The sequence below is a fragment of the Ipomoea nil genome, unplaced genomic scaffold (assembly GCF_001879475.1).
Source record: "Ipomoea nil cultivar Tokyo-kokei standard unplaced genomic scaffold, Asagao_1.1 scaffold2403, whole genome shotgun sequence".
Lineage (NCBI taxonomy): Eukaryota > Viridiplantae > Streptophyta > Magnoliopsida > Solanales > Convolvulaceae > Ipomoea > Ipomoea nil.
Window position 1 is genome coordinate 1335520 of NW_017618831.1, and position 19854 is coordinate 1355373.

Genomic DNA, 19854 nt, shown 5'->3' on the forward strand with positions numbered 1-19854 from the left:
GATACGATAATGAAGAATATGTAAAAGAGGTGCTTAAAAGTTGTGATTTGCATCCGGTCATTGGTATGCGTGTGCTCATTGAAAGATCTCTCATATCAGTCGTGGAAGGAGAAATTGAGATGCACGATCTAATCCAAGAAATGGGTTGTCATATTGCAAGAGAGGAGAAACCTAGGAGCAGGGTATGGGAGTTTGAGGAGGATGCTGTATTATACAGAAAAATGGTAAGGCATGTATATATGTATGTATATTTCGATAGTAATTAAATGGATGTAGCTAGCTAGCTAGCAAAATTAATTAGTAGTTAATTTTTCCTAGCTAGCTAACTTAGCTTGAAGGTTTCTTTTATTTTCTTGTTTCAGGAGCTTACAGTTACTAAACACATAGAATGTATTTCACTCCCCTATAATACATATGGATTGTGGCTGCACAATTATAAGAATATTAGCAGTGCCTTTGAAGCTTTGAAGATACTCATAGGTGACCCGTCGGACATTGAAGAAGAGGAAGAAGAGGATAATAATTTTGAGCGTGATGTCAAGGATAATTATCAGCTTCCTAGCAGCTTGAGGTGGATTCAATTCCCATATTATCCTTTCCGTTCATTGCCCACAAGTTTTCATCTCTCTAGCATGGATACGAATCCATTGGAGCTTGTTGGGATTTGTCTGCAGCATAGTTATCTTGATAATTGTTGGATAACTAAGGTACGTATATGATTCTAACCTGCTCACTCACTACTGTGTTAAATTATTTTTCTACATTAATTAATTAAATAGCTTAAACTAATTATTTTATTTGATCTCCATATACTCTTGCACGCATGCATGCAGGAATTAAATAAACTTACCTATTTGGATCTTAGCTCTTCCCGTTCTTTGCTAGAGACTCCAAATTTTGATATGATGCCGAATTTGGAAAAGTTATACCTTTCACATTGTGAGAAATTAGTAGAGATTCATCCCTCTATCGGACGTCTCGAGAAGCTTATTTTATTGGATTTAAGTTCTTGCGATAACCTAAAGAAGCTTTCCAGCTTTATTCAACTTTCATCTCTTGAATTTCTCAAACTTTATGGTTGCCCATTAGACAATTTTCCAGAAATCCAGAAAAGTATTCCACTTGTAGTGGAGCTGAACTTAGAATTCATTCACATTACAGAACTCCCCACATCCATCCGGCAACTATGTGGGCTCACCAAGTTATGCTTGTTTTCGTGTAAACATCTTGTCTCTCTTTCTGATGACTTATGTGAGTTGGAAAGCCTTAAAATTCTTGAGCTTAGGTATTGTCTCCAACTAGAGTCATTGCCAGAAAACTTGGGCAACTTGTCAAAATTGGAAGAGCTCCATATATCTGACACTGCCATTTTTCAACTCCCATCTTCAATAACGCAGTTGAGCTCACTTGAATGCTTGTGTTGGGGACACAAACAAGGGTTTGGTGAAAGGCCTCTCAAATTTGTGCGTAGTGTATCAGGTTTGTGCTCATTGAAAAGGCTACAGCTCTGTGACTTTAATATCATCAACGAAGGACTCCCTTCAGATCTTGGACAATGCTTGATCTCATTGGAATATTTGAATCTTCAAGGAAGCAATTTTAGATATTTACCAGAAAGTTTCAGTCAACTCCCTCTCCTTCAATACCTTGACATCAGAGATTGTAAAAAACTTAAAGAGTTGCCACAACTCCCAAAAGCTATAAGCGAACTATATGTGGATTCTCATTTTGCCTTTGGAAATAGGTCAATCAACATAGATATGTTAGCAATCAAGAACCCCATGTTATATTCAGTCGTTGTCTCCCCTTGCCGTGGTGATCATAATTCGTTCAAAGGTGAAACTTTTTTAGCTAAGAAGAGCATTCAATTTCCATTTCACAGAAAGACTCCTTTTAGTGTTAGCTACTCAACCGATTCATCATATTATCGGATTAAGGAGGAGTATTACATTCTCTTGAGGTCATTCAAATACCGACGATACGGGTCAAATAGGATCTCCTTCAATCTCAATCATCGTTGGTATAGTACACAATTTGTGGGAATTGCTGTATTTTTTGTCTCTTCTGAAGCTGATAAATGGGGACCACACTCGTACCAAGGCTTTGATGACAGTGCTCGTCATCATTGTGTGATTAAAGCCAAACTATCATCACATAATGATATTAAAAATGAAGATCTCCAAACAAAATGTGTGATAGCCGGATCTTACAAATATTTGCACAACAGAATAGACAATTGCTTTGTGTACCTACCATTTAGTAGTTTGTGGCCTGAATCTAAACCTATGATGGGAGCAAATGATTATTCAAGATTCGAGGTGAAACTTGTGGATTTGAAAGCTTTAGCAGATTGGGGCATTAATTTATTGTATAAATGGTATATATATATATATATATATATATATATATATATATATATATTACAATTTTTCCTTTTTCTACCCCATATTATTTACCTTCCTTTTCAACTTTTTAATGCTCTGTTTTTCCACAAAAAAAAAAAAAAAAAAAAAAAAAAAAAAAAAAACTTTTAATGCTCTGTAGTAGACTAGTAGGTATACTTTATTACTCCGTACTAGATAACTTTTTTTATTTTCATTTTTTTTTTATTTTACAGATTGTTTTAGTTTTCTGTTTTATTTAGGCTAGGACTGAATCCATAACAAGCATAATTATATAATTTTTACTTCTAAATTTGCTTAATTAAAAAATGTGCTTTCAGCCCAATAGGAGCAAGGGAGCATATGGCTAATTACCATAGGAGTGATTCAGGTACTCATACATTACCCCTTTTATACTATTATATATTATTTTATTTTGTGTTATACAGCTTATACTCCGTATATATTAAGAATATTCATACTCTTTAACATTTTATATCAACACCTATGAAGTATTTAACAAATTAAAAGGAAAAAAAAAGTCCTTACAATGAACGTAACAATTATGTAGAAATTATTTTACGTAGCAATACATAAAAGAATAAATGCTACCCCTCAACCCAGTGAGCGTTATTGTAGATTCATAATTTCTATACGTTAGATTCATAATTTTTAAATAATAGATTCCTAATAATTTAAATACAGTAGATTCATAATTTATATACTGTAGATTCATAATATCTAATCTGTACTGTAGATTCATAATTTATGTACTGTAGATTCATAACTTCTAAACTGTATAGTTATCAAATTATGAACATATAGTTCTGTGATTTGTGAATAGAAAGTTTAACAATTTGATATATGAACATTGAAAATTATGAACATATAGCTCTATAATTATGAACATATATTTATAAAATTATGAACATATAGCTCTATTACATGTTCACAAACCTAATACGTAGATTCATAATTTATATATTGTAGATTCATAATTTCTATACTGTAGATTTATAATTTAAATACAATAGATTCATAATTTCTAAACTGTGCGATTACGAAGAGAGAAATGCGGTTAACGACAAGTGAAAAACAATTTTAAAAAAAAAAAAAAATTAGAATGTCGTCGTTTTCGTTGAAAAACGAAAACGACGCCGTTGTAGAAGGTGAGCGCGTTTCCAAAACATAATTTGCCTCAACCCCATTTTAATTTGTTTCATTTGATACATACACATGTTATTTAATGGTCAAATAACTCTATTTTGGACAACCCCAACCAAGAGCAACCTAAGTTATTTTGTCTCTTTGTGTTCCTTTACTTGTTAGTGTCATAATGCGGAATTTACCCGGTGCAAACTATTAGGTAATGACAGTGGGTTTTCCTCGTTACCGAAAAAAAAAAAAAAAAAACTAACAAACAAACAAAAAAAACAAAACTTTATTTATTTTTTCATATTTTTAGCAATTTCTTTTTTAATGTACAAATTTACATTTTTGTATTTTTTGACATAAATTTTAATATAGTTTATAAGTATATAAGATTTATTACTGAAAAATTAAATTGTAAATATAATAACTTGAGGAGGGAAGGAGTATTACACTATATTACTATGCTATTTTGTACATACATTTACATACACAGAAGCGCATAGATACATATGTACATATATGCATGTCTCTGATCTGTGTGTAAATTTTGTTTTGTACTGCATGAGTAAACTATTATATATATATATATATATATATATATATATATATATATATATATATATATATATATATATATAGGGAAGGGTTCAGGTGCGGTTGTGCGGTTAAATCTGAGCAGTTGATCAAATTTAGATCAACGGCTCAAATCAATGAAAATTAAAAAAAGAAAAAAAAAACGCGTGCCTGGAACAAAGAAGTATAAGCTAAGGTGCACCTTAAGTGTTAGATCTTAATCACAAACTCACGCACTTTAAGTACAAAACCCACACACATTAAGCACAACCCCACGCACATTAAGCACAAAACCCACGCACTTTAAATATTAACTCACAGACTTTAAGTTTCAACAACTACTGACATTAAGTACAAAACTCACGCACATTAAGCACAAAACCCACGCACTTTAAGTATTAACTCACAGACTTTAAGTTTCAACAACTACTCACGTTAAGCACATCTCCACGCACATTAAGCACAAACCTCACACACATTAAGCACAAACATCACGCACATTAAGCACAAAACCCACGCACTTTAAGTATTAACTCACAGACTTTAAGTTTCAACAACTACTCACGTTAAGCACATCTCCACGCACATTAAGCACAAATCTCACGCACATTAAGCACAAACATCACGCACATTAAGCACAAAACCCACGCACTTTAAGAATTAACTCACTGACTTTAAGTTTTAACAACTATTCACGTTATGCACATCCCCACGCACATTAAGCACAAAACACACGCACATTAAGCACAAAACTCACGCACATTAATCACAGATCCGCTCACCTTAATTTTGACCTAGATGCAAAAATTACAAAATTGTCACCGCGTTTTTTTAAAAAACTTTGATAATCCTGAACGTTGATTAAAGCGAGATGAATGGATCAGATTAAACCGCACAACCGCACCGGAAGCCCTCACCCGCACGAGAACCTATATATATATATATATATATATATATATATATATATATATATATATATATATATCAAGTACTCTATCTTAACCTCGTTGATACCAGGATTACTCACAACTACTGATATTGGATGCTTGACCTTGTTGGAGTCGGAGATAGAGTACTTGAATCACGGTAGCAACAATTTTGTCAGTTTACCTGCATGTTATAGCCAACTTCCTAGTCTTCAATACCTTGACATCAGTGGTCGTGGAGAACTTGAAGAGCTACCAGAACTCCCAACTACTATAAGAGAACTATATGCAAATTCTAATTTGGCTTCTGAAAGCAACTTAGTGAAGCTAGCAACCAAGTACCCAAAATTATATTCTGTCTCATTCTCTCCAGGAGATAAAGAGGTTTCTGCTGTGGAGTTAGCTAGGAAGTTTGCTCATCATCAGCCTTTTCAAATCATGAGAGACTCTTCTTTCATTGTTACCTATCCTATTGATGCATATTCAACCGATAGTGATGTCACGAAACGGTTCAAATATTCATCTCTTCGTTCAAATAAGATCTCTATTAGTCTTAAATCCTCCTGGCATAATCAAAGCTTTGTGGGATTTGTTGTGCGCTTTATTCTCAATTCATCTGATGATGGTATATGGAAATCATGCCCAGACGGTCGTCCTTTTAGATACAGTGAGGTCATAGCCCAGCTGGTACACAAAGATAATGAACAACTTATTCTCCAAACAAATTGTGTGATTGGCAGACTATGCGATGAAGATGTTGATGTATTCATGGATACACAAATCATATGCTTTGCCTACATACCATTTCTTAGTCTGTTTAACAATAAATTGAGAGCTATCCCCAGTGATTATTTGGTATTTGAGGTGGCATTTGGGGATCCTGCAATTAATGTTTCAACAGATTGGAGTTGTGGTTTGTTATATAAAAATGATGAATCATTAAGTGAAGCATTATGGAGAGAAACTATAGCTAGTTCCCATGATAATGGTGATTCAGGTACGTACTCATCATATTTCACCATGGATGCATGCATCATATACACACACACACACTTATATATACAACCACGCATACACACATTCATGCATGCATATATAAATATTCCTTTGAACTAAAGTGTATATTTTATATATTTTCATGTTAATAAAAAAAGGTTAAAATGATAAATATTACAGTATTTAATAAAATAACGCGCTCTAAATATACACATGAATCGCAGAAGAAAGTAATGAAGAAGCTCCATTGTTCGAAGAGACCCCTGTGTCCACGCCTGAGCCAGGTAAAAATACTGTTCTAATATAAATTCCCAATTACTTTATTACCCCTTCATGTATTCATATTATTCATACTACATTAACATTTTGGGATAAAGTACAAAATAATATTATTCGTATTATTACCCCAAATAAGCCATTGTGTGTGTGTGTTAAATAATAAATGTGTCTATAAATTAAAATAATCTAGTGTGTGTGTGTATAAAATCAATTACACACAAATGGAAGAATATAGATGCTTATTGATGATGAGTTTCCAATTATATTAAATGACAAAGAAAAGTGTTTTAGATGCAACATTATATTGTAACGCAAATGATTTCCATTCTCTTGGTCTTGTAACTCTTCACTAACGGGGATTTCTTACTTACTTTTCTTTATACGTTCAATGACCTCTTCTACGGACAATTTGAAGCTCACTTAGCTTGTTCCCTACGGTTATGCACCCCTTGATCAACTCTTGAATTCACTCTAACATCCTCTTCCATGCTATCCCCTGGCACAATGTTGGTTACCAAACGCCTTGTCAAAGCCCAAGTTTCTTCGCTCAACCCGTACTTGCCTTGAGACTTGACATTGCACCTTTGATCAACTTCATTCTCCCTACGGTGCTTGTCCCTACACTCACATGAGAATTTGGCCTTATATCTTTTGCAATAAAAGTGCTTTTGGCTTTGATACCTATAGTGAGGCCATTTACAAGCATGACAAATCACTTGTACGTGCATATCCTCAAACATATGCTCCTCAATAGTTTTGTTAGGGTCAATCGGATCTCTTAGTTTGGGTTCCAACCAATGCTCATACATGTGATCGGCAATGGATTTCCTCTTTGGTGAGAATGTGAGATGTAGTCATCGTTCTCATCATAGTAGCTACATGGGTAAGTGATTGCAATATATTTCTCAAACTAACAAATAATACCCAAAGTATCGGGTTATCGATCTACAGGGAAGTAGGGCGTATTAAGCACTAGCTACTTATCTATTCTTATGAAGCTAATCCTAATGATTATAATGGGTGATTGCATAAAATAAAGAAAGCAGAATAAAGTCCAGGTTTATGAAAACAAATGAGAGAACGAGATTCCTAGGATTTAAGTGTTTAATCATCTAGTGCCAATCTTAAATGCAATATTAAATATGGGTTTAAACAAGTGTGAGAATGCAAAGATGGTATAGAGTTACTCTCGTAATCTCTAACCCTAGTGAATATTCACTCCCGTGATATAAACACCCAATAATAAAAGAACAAGCATTGATAATAAATTCTTAACTACTACCCTTCCCCGATGTGCAATAATCAAGATTTAAACTTCCTAACATATATGCCCTCTCCCAAGGTGCATTAGTTAAATGCAATTGTGTGTGCTCTCAATCATGCCTAACTCCTGTTATGACATAAACAAAGCTATGAAAGAAGTAATTCGAGCCCTGAACTACTTGCAACAACAATATAATCACAATTGCAACACAAGTATAAAACCCAATACTAATATATTAAGAATCTGATAAACAAGCACATAGGTTCATAAACCCTTTTTACCCAAGAATCTCTAATGGTATTTAGGCAAGCATGGCTAAATTAAACATAGCAAATATAATAAAGAGTTTACAAGTAATCAAAGAGAGTACAAGATTGAATTAAACCAAGCGATTCTTCCAAATCTCTCTGGATTTTTTCTTGCTTTCCAAGACAACTTCTGGCTCTCAATTCTCATCTTTCTTGTTTCCCAAAAACTCTGAATGTCCTCTAGGGTTGAAAAAGGTGGGATTTTATAGTAGGACCCAAAACCTGGAGAGAATTGGAAATTTCAAGGCAAAACGGGCCAGAACTGCAGTTGGGCCATTCGCCTGCTCGACGCGTCGAGAGGGAGTGTGGTGTCGATTTTTGCGGACGCGGGCTGGGAGCTTCTCGACGCGTCGAGCCTGGTGCGACTCTTCCTCGGCACGTATTAGAAATTCTCGGCGCGTAGAGTCTGCGGAGCATCGAACGGTCTTCTTTCGGGAAATAATGGACGCGTTGAAACTTTTGTGCGTCTCTAGGTCCGTTTCGGCTCCAAACTTGTCCTAGAAGTTCCCTTGCTTTCGAACTTGACCTGCAATGGTTCCAAAACACTCATAAACGCCGTTAATCATTCAAAACAAGTGTAAATCATTCCTAAATGATATAACAAGGAATATGCCATTAAATTACCAAATTCATGAACTTAGACCCAACAAATATATATATTCAAATTAACACTAGAAAAATGCACAATTAGACTCACATCAGTAAGATTGAGAATCGTAGTTGTGGTGGGATGCACTCCTCTTATACCCCCGGTACTCATTGTCGTGATCTTATTGATCATGATATTCCTCCTCATAACCATCCCGACAATACCTAGCTGTTTGGTATTCCCTTGAATAATCATAAGAGGCGTCTCTCCTTAGTGGTTGGGCCCTCCATGAATGCTCATAACACTACAAGAAATTTCACATTTAGTGATAATAGAAGGTGTCACCAAAACTATCGATTTTGATCACTATTGAAATTAGTGACCAATTTTTGAAGTCGTCGCATGTCGTCACTATATCCTCTGTCACTATTGTAGTACTGACGACTTTTGAAAAGTTTTCACAATTAATAAGACTTTTGTGACAATGTTTACGTACACTAAAAGTAGTATGTGAGTGACATCAATAGTCGTCACAATAAATGTACATTTGGTGACGAAATATATTATTACAAAAAATTGGTCTAGTACAACTAAAATCGTTGCAATTAATTATTTTATTTTGACAACAATTTAGTCACAATACTTATACTTATTTGTGAGAATTGTTATTGACTCAAAAATGATAATCAATGACCTAAAAAGTTTTAACAAATAATTATTTTGTTGTGACAACAATCATGGTAACAAATAGTATTTATTTGTGACAAAAAGAAGTTAACTCTGAAACAATCATTGGTGTTAACTAAAACCGTAACAATACTCAAAATTAGGGATAAAACTTGCGTCACTAAAATAAGTTGAAATAGTGTCACTATTGTCAATCTTGATTTTTTTATAAGTGACCATTATTTGGTCACAAATTTTTTTTTTCAAATAATACTAACCAAACGCACACAATATATATATATATATATATATATATATATATATATATATATATATATATATATTTCAAAATCTTGTCATAATTAAATGTTTTAATTTAATTATTATCTTGAATAAAATAATTCATTCAACAAATGTTACTTATCAAATTAAAATATATATAAAAAGAGACATCATTGTCTAACAAATATATGTTGTTAGAAATACAATAGAATGCAAATAAAAACATTTTAAAATAAAATGTCTTGATTATTCTTCATTTGAGGTATTGATGGAGATACATTGCTTAGCATATTTGGAATCCTTGATTGCTTGATAAGTGAGCAAAAATTTGCTTGATTTGAACAACTTGTTTCTTTAAAGCTACCTGTGCAATATCTTTAAATTTTGTAGCGTACTTCTTCTTCCAAATTCTTTTCTGCAGTAAAATTAAAAATAAAAATAAAATAAAAATATATAAGTATACAAGATTAAATTTTTTCTAGGACTATGTGGTCTAATGGTACCCGGGTTGGACTTCCATTTGGAAGATTGTGAGTTCGAGCCTCCGCCGCTTGTCAGGCTCACAGTCATCAACAATCACCACTTCACAAGTACACCATTTCTGGTTTCTCCACCAGGTTATGACTTCTCCAAATACCTTCTTGCTGCAAAGAGGATTAACATCAACCTGCAGATCAACAAGCTTGAAAATTTCCCACTTCAGAACCTAAATTCCCAGACCATAAACTCCTCCCCAGATGAGATCTTGATAACCTAAATTCCCAGACCATAAACTCCTCCCCAGATGAGAACCTGCAGATCAACAAGCTTGAAAATTTCCCACTTCAGAACCTAAATTCCCAGACCATAAACTCCTCCCCAGATGAGATCTTGATAACCTAAATTCCCAGACCATAAACTCCTCCCCAGATGAGATCTTGATAATTTCTGCCCAGTTCAGGCTCCACAACCTGAGCCACCACTCCCCAGATGACAGGTCAGAGTTCTTGAGAGGGCTGAGGAGTTTGGGTCCAAAAGGCGTGGTTTTGAGCGAGAACAATGCAGATTGTAGCTGCAGCCATTGCGGGGACTTCGCCAATGGATTCTCCAGGAGGATGTACTTGTGGATGGAAGGAGAAACAGCAAAGACATTGAAAAATGTGGGAGAAATGAATGAGTGTAAAGAGAAATGGTGCCAGAGAATGATGAGTGTTGGGTTTGTAGGCCAAGCATTTGGAGAAGATGCAATCGACACAGCGCGAGCGTGGTTGCCGGAGTGTGGTTCCATGGAAGAGAAAGATGCCGGCGGGCTAGTGAGAAGGAAAATATTGAATAAGAAGAAGATATGGCTAGTGAGCCATGGCGACGGGCGGCGGCGGAGCGGCGCAGTGGATGTTTCTCTGGTTCGGCACCGCCAACATCGCCGTGTGATCCAAGAAATCTTTGAGCTCCACAGTCGACTGTAAAATCGTTCTCAGATCGTCGGCGCGAGAGAATCCCAAGTTTCCGGCTCTCCTCACGGCGTAGATGTAGAAAGTTATGCATCCCTTTCTGAACATGAACCGCGCCATTTCGCAGTCGCTCAGCCCTTTAATCAGCTTCTTGTGTACCTCCCCGAGCGGAATCTCCGGTGGCCACTGGCGGTCCACGGCGGCCTACATGGATTCCATCCCTACACTATATATGATGGAAGGAGAAGCAGCAAAGGCATTGACAAATGTGGGAGAAATGAATGAGTGTAAAGAGAAATGGTGCCAGAGAATGATGAGTGTTGGGTTTGTAGGCCAAGCATTTGGAGAAGATGCAATCGACACAGCGTGAGCGTGGTTGCCGGAGTGTGGTTCCATGGAAGAGAAAGATGCCGAACTCAAAGTGTGGGTTAAGCAAGTAGGAAGTGAATAAACAAATGAAATGACAAAATTGACCCTGGTAAATCGGAGGTCTAACCGGAGTGTTGCCGGAAAACGGACGGAGGGACTAAAATGACTAAAAAAAATTATTTTCGGGGACTAAATCGATGATTAAGGAATTAGAGGACTACATTCACAGTTTGGCAATAATTGAGGGACCAAATCGTTGATTAACTCTTTTAACAATTCCCTCAAGACAAAGTTGAAAATGATATTTACAACACTCTTTGTATCACCCCAAAATTTAACTTCAATTCTTGAACTTTCCATTATTATTATTATTATTATTATTATTATTATTATTATTATAGTGATTCCATTGAGAGAAAATCGCCACTTTTAAAATACTTGAGTGAGCTAATGTACTTACATTAATAATTCAGATGGAAAATATGTTATAAACATATAATTCATGGGGAAAAAGTGTCATTTTCACTTTATTTTTTTTTAGTATGAGCTAGTTAAATAAATAAATTGTAATACTTTGTTTTCGTTTCTGCTGTGAAGTGTTGTTAAGCAAAATTCCTTCATTACACAACAAGTCATATTGTATGTGCTGAATTTATTAGCAAGTTAATTGCTTTTGAAACTCCCTTCTAATTAGTTCCCTGCATGTTTTAGGGGAACCCAAATTCTTTCCATATGGCTTGATGGCTTCTACCTCTTCTGTTACTGCTTCACAATCAATCCATGAATGGACTTACGATGTTTTCTTGAATTTTAGAGGTTCAGATATTGACAAGATTTTTGTAGATTATCTTTACACTTATTTAGACTTGAAAGGAATTCACACCTTCAAGGATTACGATCAAATGGAGGAAGGAGACTGTGTCTCTCTGGCTCGACTAAAAGCTATTAAAGATTCAAGATTTTTTATCACAGTCTTCTCCAAAGGCTATGCATCGTCAAAATGCTGTTTGGAAGAACTTGCAACAATCATGGAATTCCAAGAAAAGTTCAAAGAACAAATTGTGGTGCCAATTTTTTACGACGTGGAGCCTTCAGATGTCCGGAAACAGAAAGGAAGTTTTGGAGATTCGTTCAAGGAATTGGTTGAATTTGTGAAGGATGAGGAGGAGAAGAAGGTAAGAAGATGGAAGGAAGTGTTGAAAAAAGCAGGCTATCTCAAAGGGCATCATTTACAGAAAGACTATAATCGGTTTGCTTTCAACTTCCTCTTCTCATATGATTCATCTTTATGCATACCCCTTTTTTTTTTGTGCGCGCTTAGTTTTTTATTTTATTTTTAATTTATATGCACACAGTGGTTACTACCTAGTATTAAGAAAGAAAAAAAGTCCTCATTCTCTCAATACAATTAATGATGTAACACTATATATAATATTTAAAAGGAAAAAAAAAGTTGAGGGGGGTAGATGGGAACAATCTCATTCAAGTTGCTTTTCACTTAATTAGTTAACATAATGTTACAAGTGAATAGTGTAGAACAATTTTGTTAGAATAGACGTCCATAGATATTTATTAAGAAAACAAGTGCAACTTTTTTTGATGAAGTATGGAAATTTTATATTGATCGATGTCATATATTGCTATGAAGTTGGAGTACTAAAATTTTAAAACTATTGATGTTCGATCTTTTTAGACTTGATATAAAATGTGTACAAGGAGTTGCTGCCGACATATTTGCTCGATTGAATCAATCAAATCAGACATGGTCAGCCTTTGAAAAGAACTTAGAAGGATTGAAATCTAGAGTTAACGACATTGGTAACTGGTTGAGATCGGCTGATGATGATGATGATGCTGCTAGGTTTATTGGTATTTGTGGTATGGGAGGTATCGGTAAGACAACAACTGCAATGGCGGTCTTTAATAAATTTTCGCTCCAATTTGATAGAGCTTATTTTCTTCCCAATATTAGCCGACATAACATCATTGAATTGCAAAAGGCCCTTCTAGAAGCAATACTAGAGGTGAAGATAGGAATAAGAGATGAGTTTGCTGGAATGGCGATGATAAGGAGACGGCTTAGACGGAAAAAGGTTTTGATTATTCTGGATGACGTAGGCTATGTGGAACAATTAGAGAATTTAGCAGGGGATCATGATTGGTTTGGTAGGGGTAGTAGAGTGATTATAACCACAAGAGATGCTGGAGTATTGAGTTCTCATAAAGTTGATGAAAAGTATATATACCAAATAGATACATTGGAAGAGCAGGAAGCTATTCAATTGTTTAGTTGGTATGCCTTTAAAAAGAAAATTTCTACAACTGAAATCAAAGAACTGTGTGGATCAATTGTGTATCATTGTAAGGGTCTTCCACTCGCCCTTAAATTGTTGGGGTCTTATCTTTGTGGACAAGAGGCTATTTATTGGAAAAGCACATTGGAGAAACTCAATGATACTGACACCCTTCACACCCCAATAGATAATATTCTTCGAGTGCTTAGGACAAGTTTTGATACACTAGATTGGTTAAACCAAACAACCTTTTTATATATTGCATGTTTTTTCAAACACGAGATGAAAGAATATGTAAACAATGTGCTTGATAGTTGTCGTTTGTGTGCATCCCTGCATGTGCTCATTGAAAAATCTCTGATATCAGTCGTGGAAGGAAGAATTGAGATGCACGATCTAATCCAAGATATGGGTTGGCATATTGCAAGAGAGGAGAAACCTAGGAGCATGGTATGGGAGTTTGAGGATGCTGAATTATTATACAGAAAAATGGTAAGACATATATTTCAATAGTAAGATGTAGCAAAATTAGTTAATTAAAATAATGATTATGCATGCATATATCTGTAATGTGGTTTCTTAATTAATTATTTCCTAGATTATATTACGCTGTGGTCTAATCATATTCCTTCCTAGCTAACAAATAAGCTAACTTAGCTTGAAGGTTTCTTTTTGATATTGCATTAGAAAGATTGAAGTGTGTACTATTTTTATTTCTTCAATTCTTTCAGGACCCTGAACACATAGAATGTATGGTATTCCCCTATACATACAGATGTCACCTGGACAATGATAAGAATATTTGGGGTGCCTTTAAATCTTTGAACATACTCATAGGTAAACGGTCATCGTCCAACGAAGAAGATAATAATTTTGACCGTGTCATGGATGATTATCTTCCAAGTAGCTTGAGGTGGCTTCATTTCCCAGATTATCCTTTCCCTTCATTACCAAAAAGCTTTCATTCCTCTGGCATGGATAAGAATCCCTCTCAGCTTGTTGGGGTTTATCTGCACTCTAGTTCTCTTGAAAATTGTAGGATAACTAAGGTATGGTAGATGATTCTACCCGACTCACTACTTTGTGTTCATAAATTCTTTTTCTTAATCAAATAGCTTAAACTTATTTTATTCTCCATCTTCTCTGGCAGGAATTTAACAAACTTACCTATTTGAATCTTAGCTCTTCTTGCTCTTTGCTAGAAACTCCAAATTTTGATATGCTACCGAATTTGAGAAGATTATACTTTTCAGATTGTGAGAAATTAAAAGAGATTCACCCATCTATTGGACATCTTCAGAAGCTTTTTTTATTGGATTTAAGCAATTGCCGTGAGCTAGAGAAGCTTCCCTGCTTTGTTGATTTACCCGAAAGCTTCAGCCAACTCCCTCACCTTCAGTATCTTGACATCAGAGTTTGTGGAAAACTTAAAGAGCTCCCAAAATTCCTACAAAGTACAAGAGAACTGTATGCAGATTTTCATTTTGCCTCTAGAAAAAGCATTAAGGAGTTAGCAGAGTGCCCGAAATTACATTCAGTCGCATTCTCTCATGATGATCAATATCACTGCCCGGAGAATTGTTTAGCTAAGATATTTATTCATTTTCCGTTTCATAGAAAGACTCCTTTCAGTGTTAGCTATCCAATCTATTTACGAGAGGATGAGGATCGTTATGGCTTGAGATTATTTCAATATCGATGCTATCAGTCAAATGGTATCTCTATTGATCTCAATTTCCTCTGGTATTGTCAAAGCTTTGCGGGATTTGCTGTATATTTCCTCTCTTCAGGATATAATACATGGGAACCACACTCCTACAAGGACATTGATGGTGTTGAGCATTGCACAGTCATAGCCAAATTGTCACACAAAGATGAGAGAAATGAATTTCTCCAAAGAAAATGTGTGATTGTCAGTTCAACTAATGGATATGACAACAACGGAGGACACATCTGCTTTGTCTACATACCATACCCGAAAAATAGTGTAAGCTCAAATGATTTTTCACGATTTGAGGTGAACTTTATGAACTTAGGAGCCACTGCTGATTGGGGTTGTAGTTTGATATATAAAAGGTAAACATATTGATTTTAGTTCTCCTCCATTTACCATCTTTCTTGAACTTTGTAATACTCCATACTACATAATATGATACTTTAGTAATAGTTAACTTTCCAATTTGTTTTAGTTTTCGCTTTTATTTACGTCAATGAATTCATATCAAGCATGCTTATTTAAATTATTTATTTAAGATTTAAAATCTTCAACAGATTGGAGTTTCGAATTGTTATATACCAAAAAAAAAAAAACTTATTGAGCTTGAAAACTTATATACCACAAATACTCTTTTATGTTCATTAGTTTTTATGCAGTTTTCTTTAATTTCTTTCAGTTTTATATTTTATTTAGGCTAAGAAATTATATACTCCATGTTAGAGATGTTATTATTTACATTATTATTTGTATTAGTTATGTTGACTAGTCTTTGTATTAGATTAGTTATTTATAGCTTTCCTAGTTAATAGGATTAGTTCACGCTGTGTATTTAGAATACTGTTCTGTAATCTCTATTGTGTTGGAATTGAAATTGCAATCCTTATTTCATCATCCGTATGTCTCAAGAAATGTACAAACTTTTGTTGTTCTATTAATTACTACAAATAAAAAGATGTTTATACATTGTACTTGTGCTTTTCTACAGGGAGGCCGGTTCTGGTGAAAGAGATCCAGGTACTCGTATACTTTATCCAAACTTTATACTATCATACATATTATTTTAAATTATATCACATACATTTTTAGAGTTAATTTTTTTTTTTTATCCTAGATTTATATGTGTCAGTTCACTTTGAGTTCTTTTTTTTCAAAACATTCACTTTGACTTATATGCCAATAAACCCGTTTAAGTGACATTAAATACAAAATCATTTTGGTCTATTAAGTTGTAAGTGTTAAGTCCTTTTGCTTTTTTGGTCATAAATTTATATGCGTCATTTTATTTTTAGTCTTTTTTTTCGTCCTAACATTATTGTGGCATAACGTTTAAGTCTAGTGCATAAGTTCATAAAAATTCACAAGACTTGTAGTTTGACTGATAGACAAAAAAATGGTCATACTGCAATAATACTATGACCAATGAACGAAAATGTTAAAAAAAAAAAAAAAAAAAAAAAAAAAAACTACAAGTAGAATGACACATATAAATCTAAGACCAAAAAAAGAAAAGGACTCAACACTTAGATTTGAATAGACCAAAATGTCCTTGTATTTAAATGATTTTGTTGAGAGATAGACAAAAAATAGTTATGCCACAATATAATAATGCTAGGACCAAAAGGGATATTTTGAAAAAAAAAAAAAAAAAAACTAAAAGTAGGTTAATACGTATAAATATAGACTAGACTAGAACAAAATTAAAAATGGAATCAACTCTATATTTTTATATTCCTTAATATTTTGTATGAACACCTATCAATACAGCAAAACCAAAAATATCTGACAAACTCAACTTTGAGAATACTAATTAATAACAAGTTTAACTATATCTAGCATTGTCATTTGTCAATTGTTTTTTATTTTTCCTTTCTACTTTTGATTTCTTGAATTTTAATTTAACTTTCTTATAACAAGAAAATAAGTAAATCGTGATTCTCAAAAAACAATAATAGAGTACACAGTTGTTATGATTTATGATTTTGAGACGGTGTTTTTAATACTTAATAAAGTCATATCATTTTTCCTCTAGTTAACTACTACTTTTCAATTCAAAAAGTAATATCCAAAAGAAAAAAAAATAATGGAAACATGTTAAACATTTTACTAAATAATTAGCATAGCCTCTAAAAGTTATATTTAATCTTGATGATGTAGAAGAGGTAGAGGAAGATGGCGGATCACAACATACAGAAGATAGTGGTGGAGATGATGCAGTGGTGGCAAAAAACAATAATACAGGTACTTTATTCCATACTATGTTATTAGGAATATATACTCTTTAATATTTTATACAAAGACAAACATATCCCATACAACAAAATATAAGTATAAATAATAATTATTACATAATAGCATTTTTTAAAAAATAAAATGACTAAATGATGTAAATAATAATTATTACATAATAGCATTTAAAAAATAAACAAAAAGACTAAATGATATATTGATATTACACTATTCTATTATATACATACATTTGTACTATAAAAGTATACATGGGGTGCGTGGGGTGGTTTTTTTTTTTTTTTTTTTTTTTGAAGTAATTTTAATTTATTTAAAAATTTTAAAATATATTTTAAATTTTAATATTTAAAAAAAAAATCTACGTGTCACTTGGTGATCGAGTAGCAAAAGGTTTTACCGACAAGTTGGACAAAATTGATAATTTCGCTATAGACAAAGGATCATTTTGATAATTAACTCTATAATCATTTACATACACACGAATAAAATAAGATAGACGCATATGAATGACGATGAATTTCCAATTATATGATAGAGAAAAGTGTTATAGATGTAACATTGTTAGGCAAATGATTTAGCCTCTCAGGATCATGCTAGTTTATTAAGTTCAAATTTTCACAATGAAGTTTATTTCTTTTGATCTTGGGTGAACTCTTTGTTCGTTGTGGCTACCATATCAATCTTGAATAGGAGGGTGTAAATATCAATCTATAAAATAAAATAAGTTGAATGCATTCACAATTAATGCTAGAACATAGTGCTGCAATGGCTAACACAGTGCTAAAGAGGTTTCGATGGCAAAAATGTTGTTATTTATATATGTGCGTAACAAATGCATCCGTAATTCGACGATCAACATATACCATTCATTCATAAATCTTAACTAGAGTAAATAATATATTTTTTTAAATAATATTAAATATAATGGGTTCATGCAAATATATTGAGCCATTTTAAAGATTAACTCTTTATTTTTGTGTGCAATTTCATGTCTTGTTGATCGATTTTGGTGACAATTGCTAGGTCCAGATAGAACCAAACTGTGGGAATTGACAAAAATTGTACATCAAGTTCAATATCAAGTGGTTTCCATGCCAGAGTGCTCTAACGCTAAGGTTTTTGAACTATTTTTCTCTTTATCATTTTCTTGTTGTTCATCTCTCTTACAGATAAACAATGGTGCTTTAACTAATAAATAAGGTGTATGTATAAGGTAATTAATTTTCCCTGAATTTGAACACTTGATGTTGAAATGAATTTTGTTAAGGTTTCCCGACTTCTTTATACAAATTCTGGTGTTGGCATCTTGAGACTCAGCTCAGATGGTATTCAAAAACTATGGAAATGGTCCTACAATGAACAAAATCCAAGCAGAAAGGTAGTGAATAGATTAAGAGTATTTTTTATTTTATTTTTGCTATACTATTTATGTTAATGTCTTGTATTAAATGTTTGGCAAATGAGTCTCTAAAGTTTGTGGTTTCTAAAGGCCACTGTCAATTTTGTTCCACAGAATTGGCAACCAAACAGTGGTCCTCCTATGATTAATGATGTGTCAGGTGTCAACCTAGAGGAAGTAGTTCCTTGCATAGCCCTCTCGAATGATGACTCTTATGTTGTGTCTGCTGTTGGTGGAAAGGTTTCATTGTTTAACATCATGACAAGTGAGGTATGACTAGCGAACAAGTTTAACGTACTCTTAATTATCAGTTTATCACATTTGGCTTTATAAATGACTATTTGTGTGATTTCTGTAATGTATATATATGTGATGTAGGTAACGAAAACAATCACGTCGTTGCCATCTGCATCAACTTTCTTAGCTTTTCATCCTCATGACAACAACATTATTGCAATTGGTACGGAGGAATCATCCATATATATATATGATTGGGTAAATGAGGTAAGTCTTCTATGACGTATCATATCTTTTTGCATTATGTGTATGATAATTTAACATGTATTGATTTAAATAATTTTATATATAGGACTTGATCGAACTTAGAGAGCATCGAAAACCTATCACTGGTCTAGCATTCTCTACCAAACTTAAAATGTTGGTTTCTGCAGATGCTGATACCCAGGTAAGCATATATATATATATATATATATATATATATATATAGGTCAATTAGAAAAAGAATGATAAATAACTATGGCGTGATCCCTTCAATTAACAGCACAGTACAGTGGAACATACCATGACTAGCTAATAGGGACATAGCAACAAGTTTTTTTATTGTAAATTTATGTATTCTGTCAAGAAGGTTCCAAACTGACCAAAGATTTGTGCTTTCTACTCTGTGCATACCAAAATTTATTTTAACAAAATATTAACTGGAAACCAAGTTTAGTAGATTACAACCTTTTTTTTCAGCTTTGTG

General features: G+C 33.6%; 1 protein-coding gene across 1 annotated transcript in view; it reads left to right on the top strand.

Annotated features, from left to right (window-relative positions):
- The window catches only part of LOC109152249, a 131546-nt gene that overhangs the window by 54030 nt on the left and 57662 nt on the right, over positions 1-19854 (top strand). The window contains exons 12-22 of the mRNA XM_019299836.1: positions 834-2377; positions 2723-2772; positions 5124-6029; positions 6253-6312; positions 11927-12464; positions 12909-13108; positions 13877-14001; positions 14241-14558; positions 14660-15585; positions 16212-16240; positions 17381-17464. Of these exons, the coding sequence (XP_019155381.1) occupies positions 834-2377; positions 2723-2772; positions 5124-6029; positions 6253-6312; positions 11927-12464; positions 12909-13108; positions 13877-14001; positions 14241-14558; positions 14660-15585; positions 16212-16240; positions 17381-17464 (4780 nt within the window). The remainder of the gene's footprint in view (positions 1-833; positions 2378-2722; positions 2773-5123; positions 6030-6252; positions 6313-11926; positions 12465-12908; positions 13109-13876; positions 14002-14240; positions 14559-14659; positions 15586-16211; positions 16241-17380; positions 17465-19854) is intronic.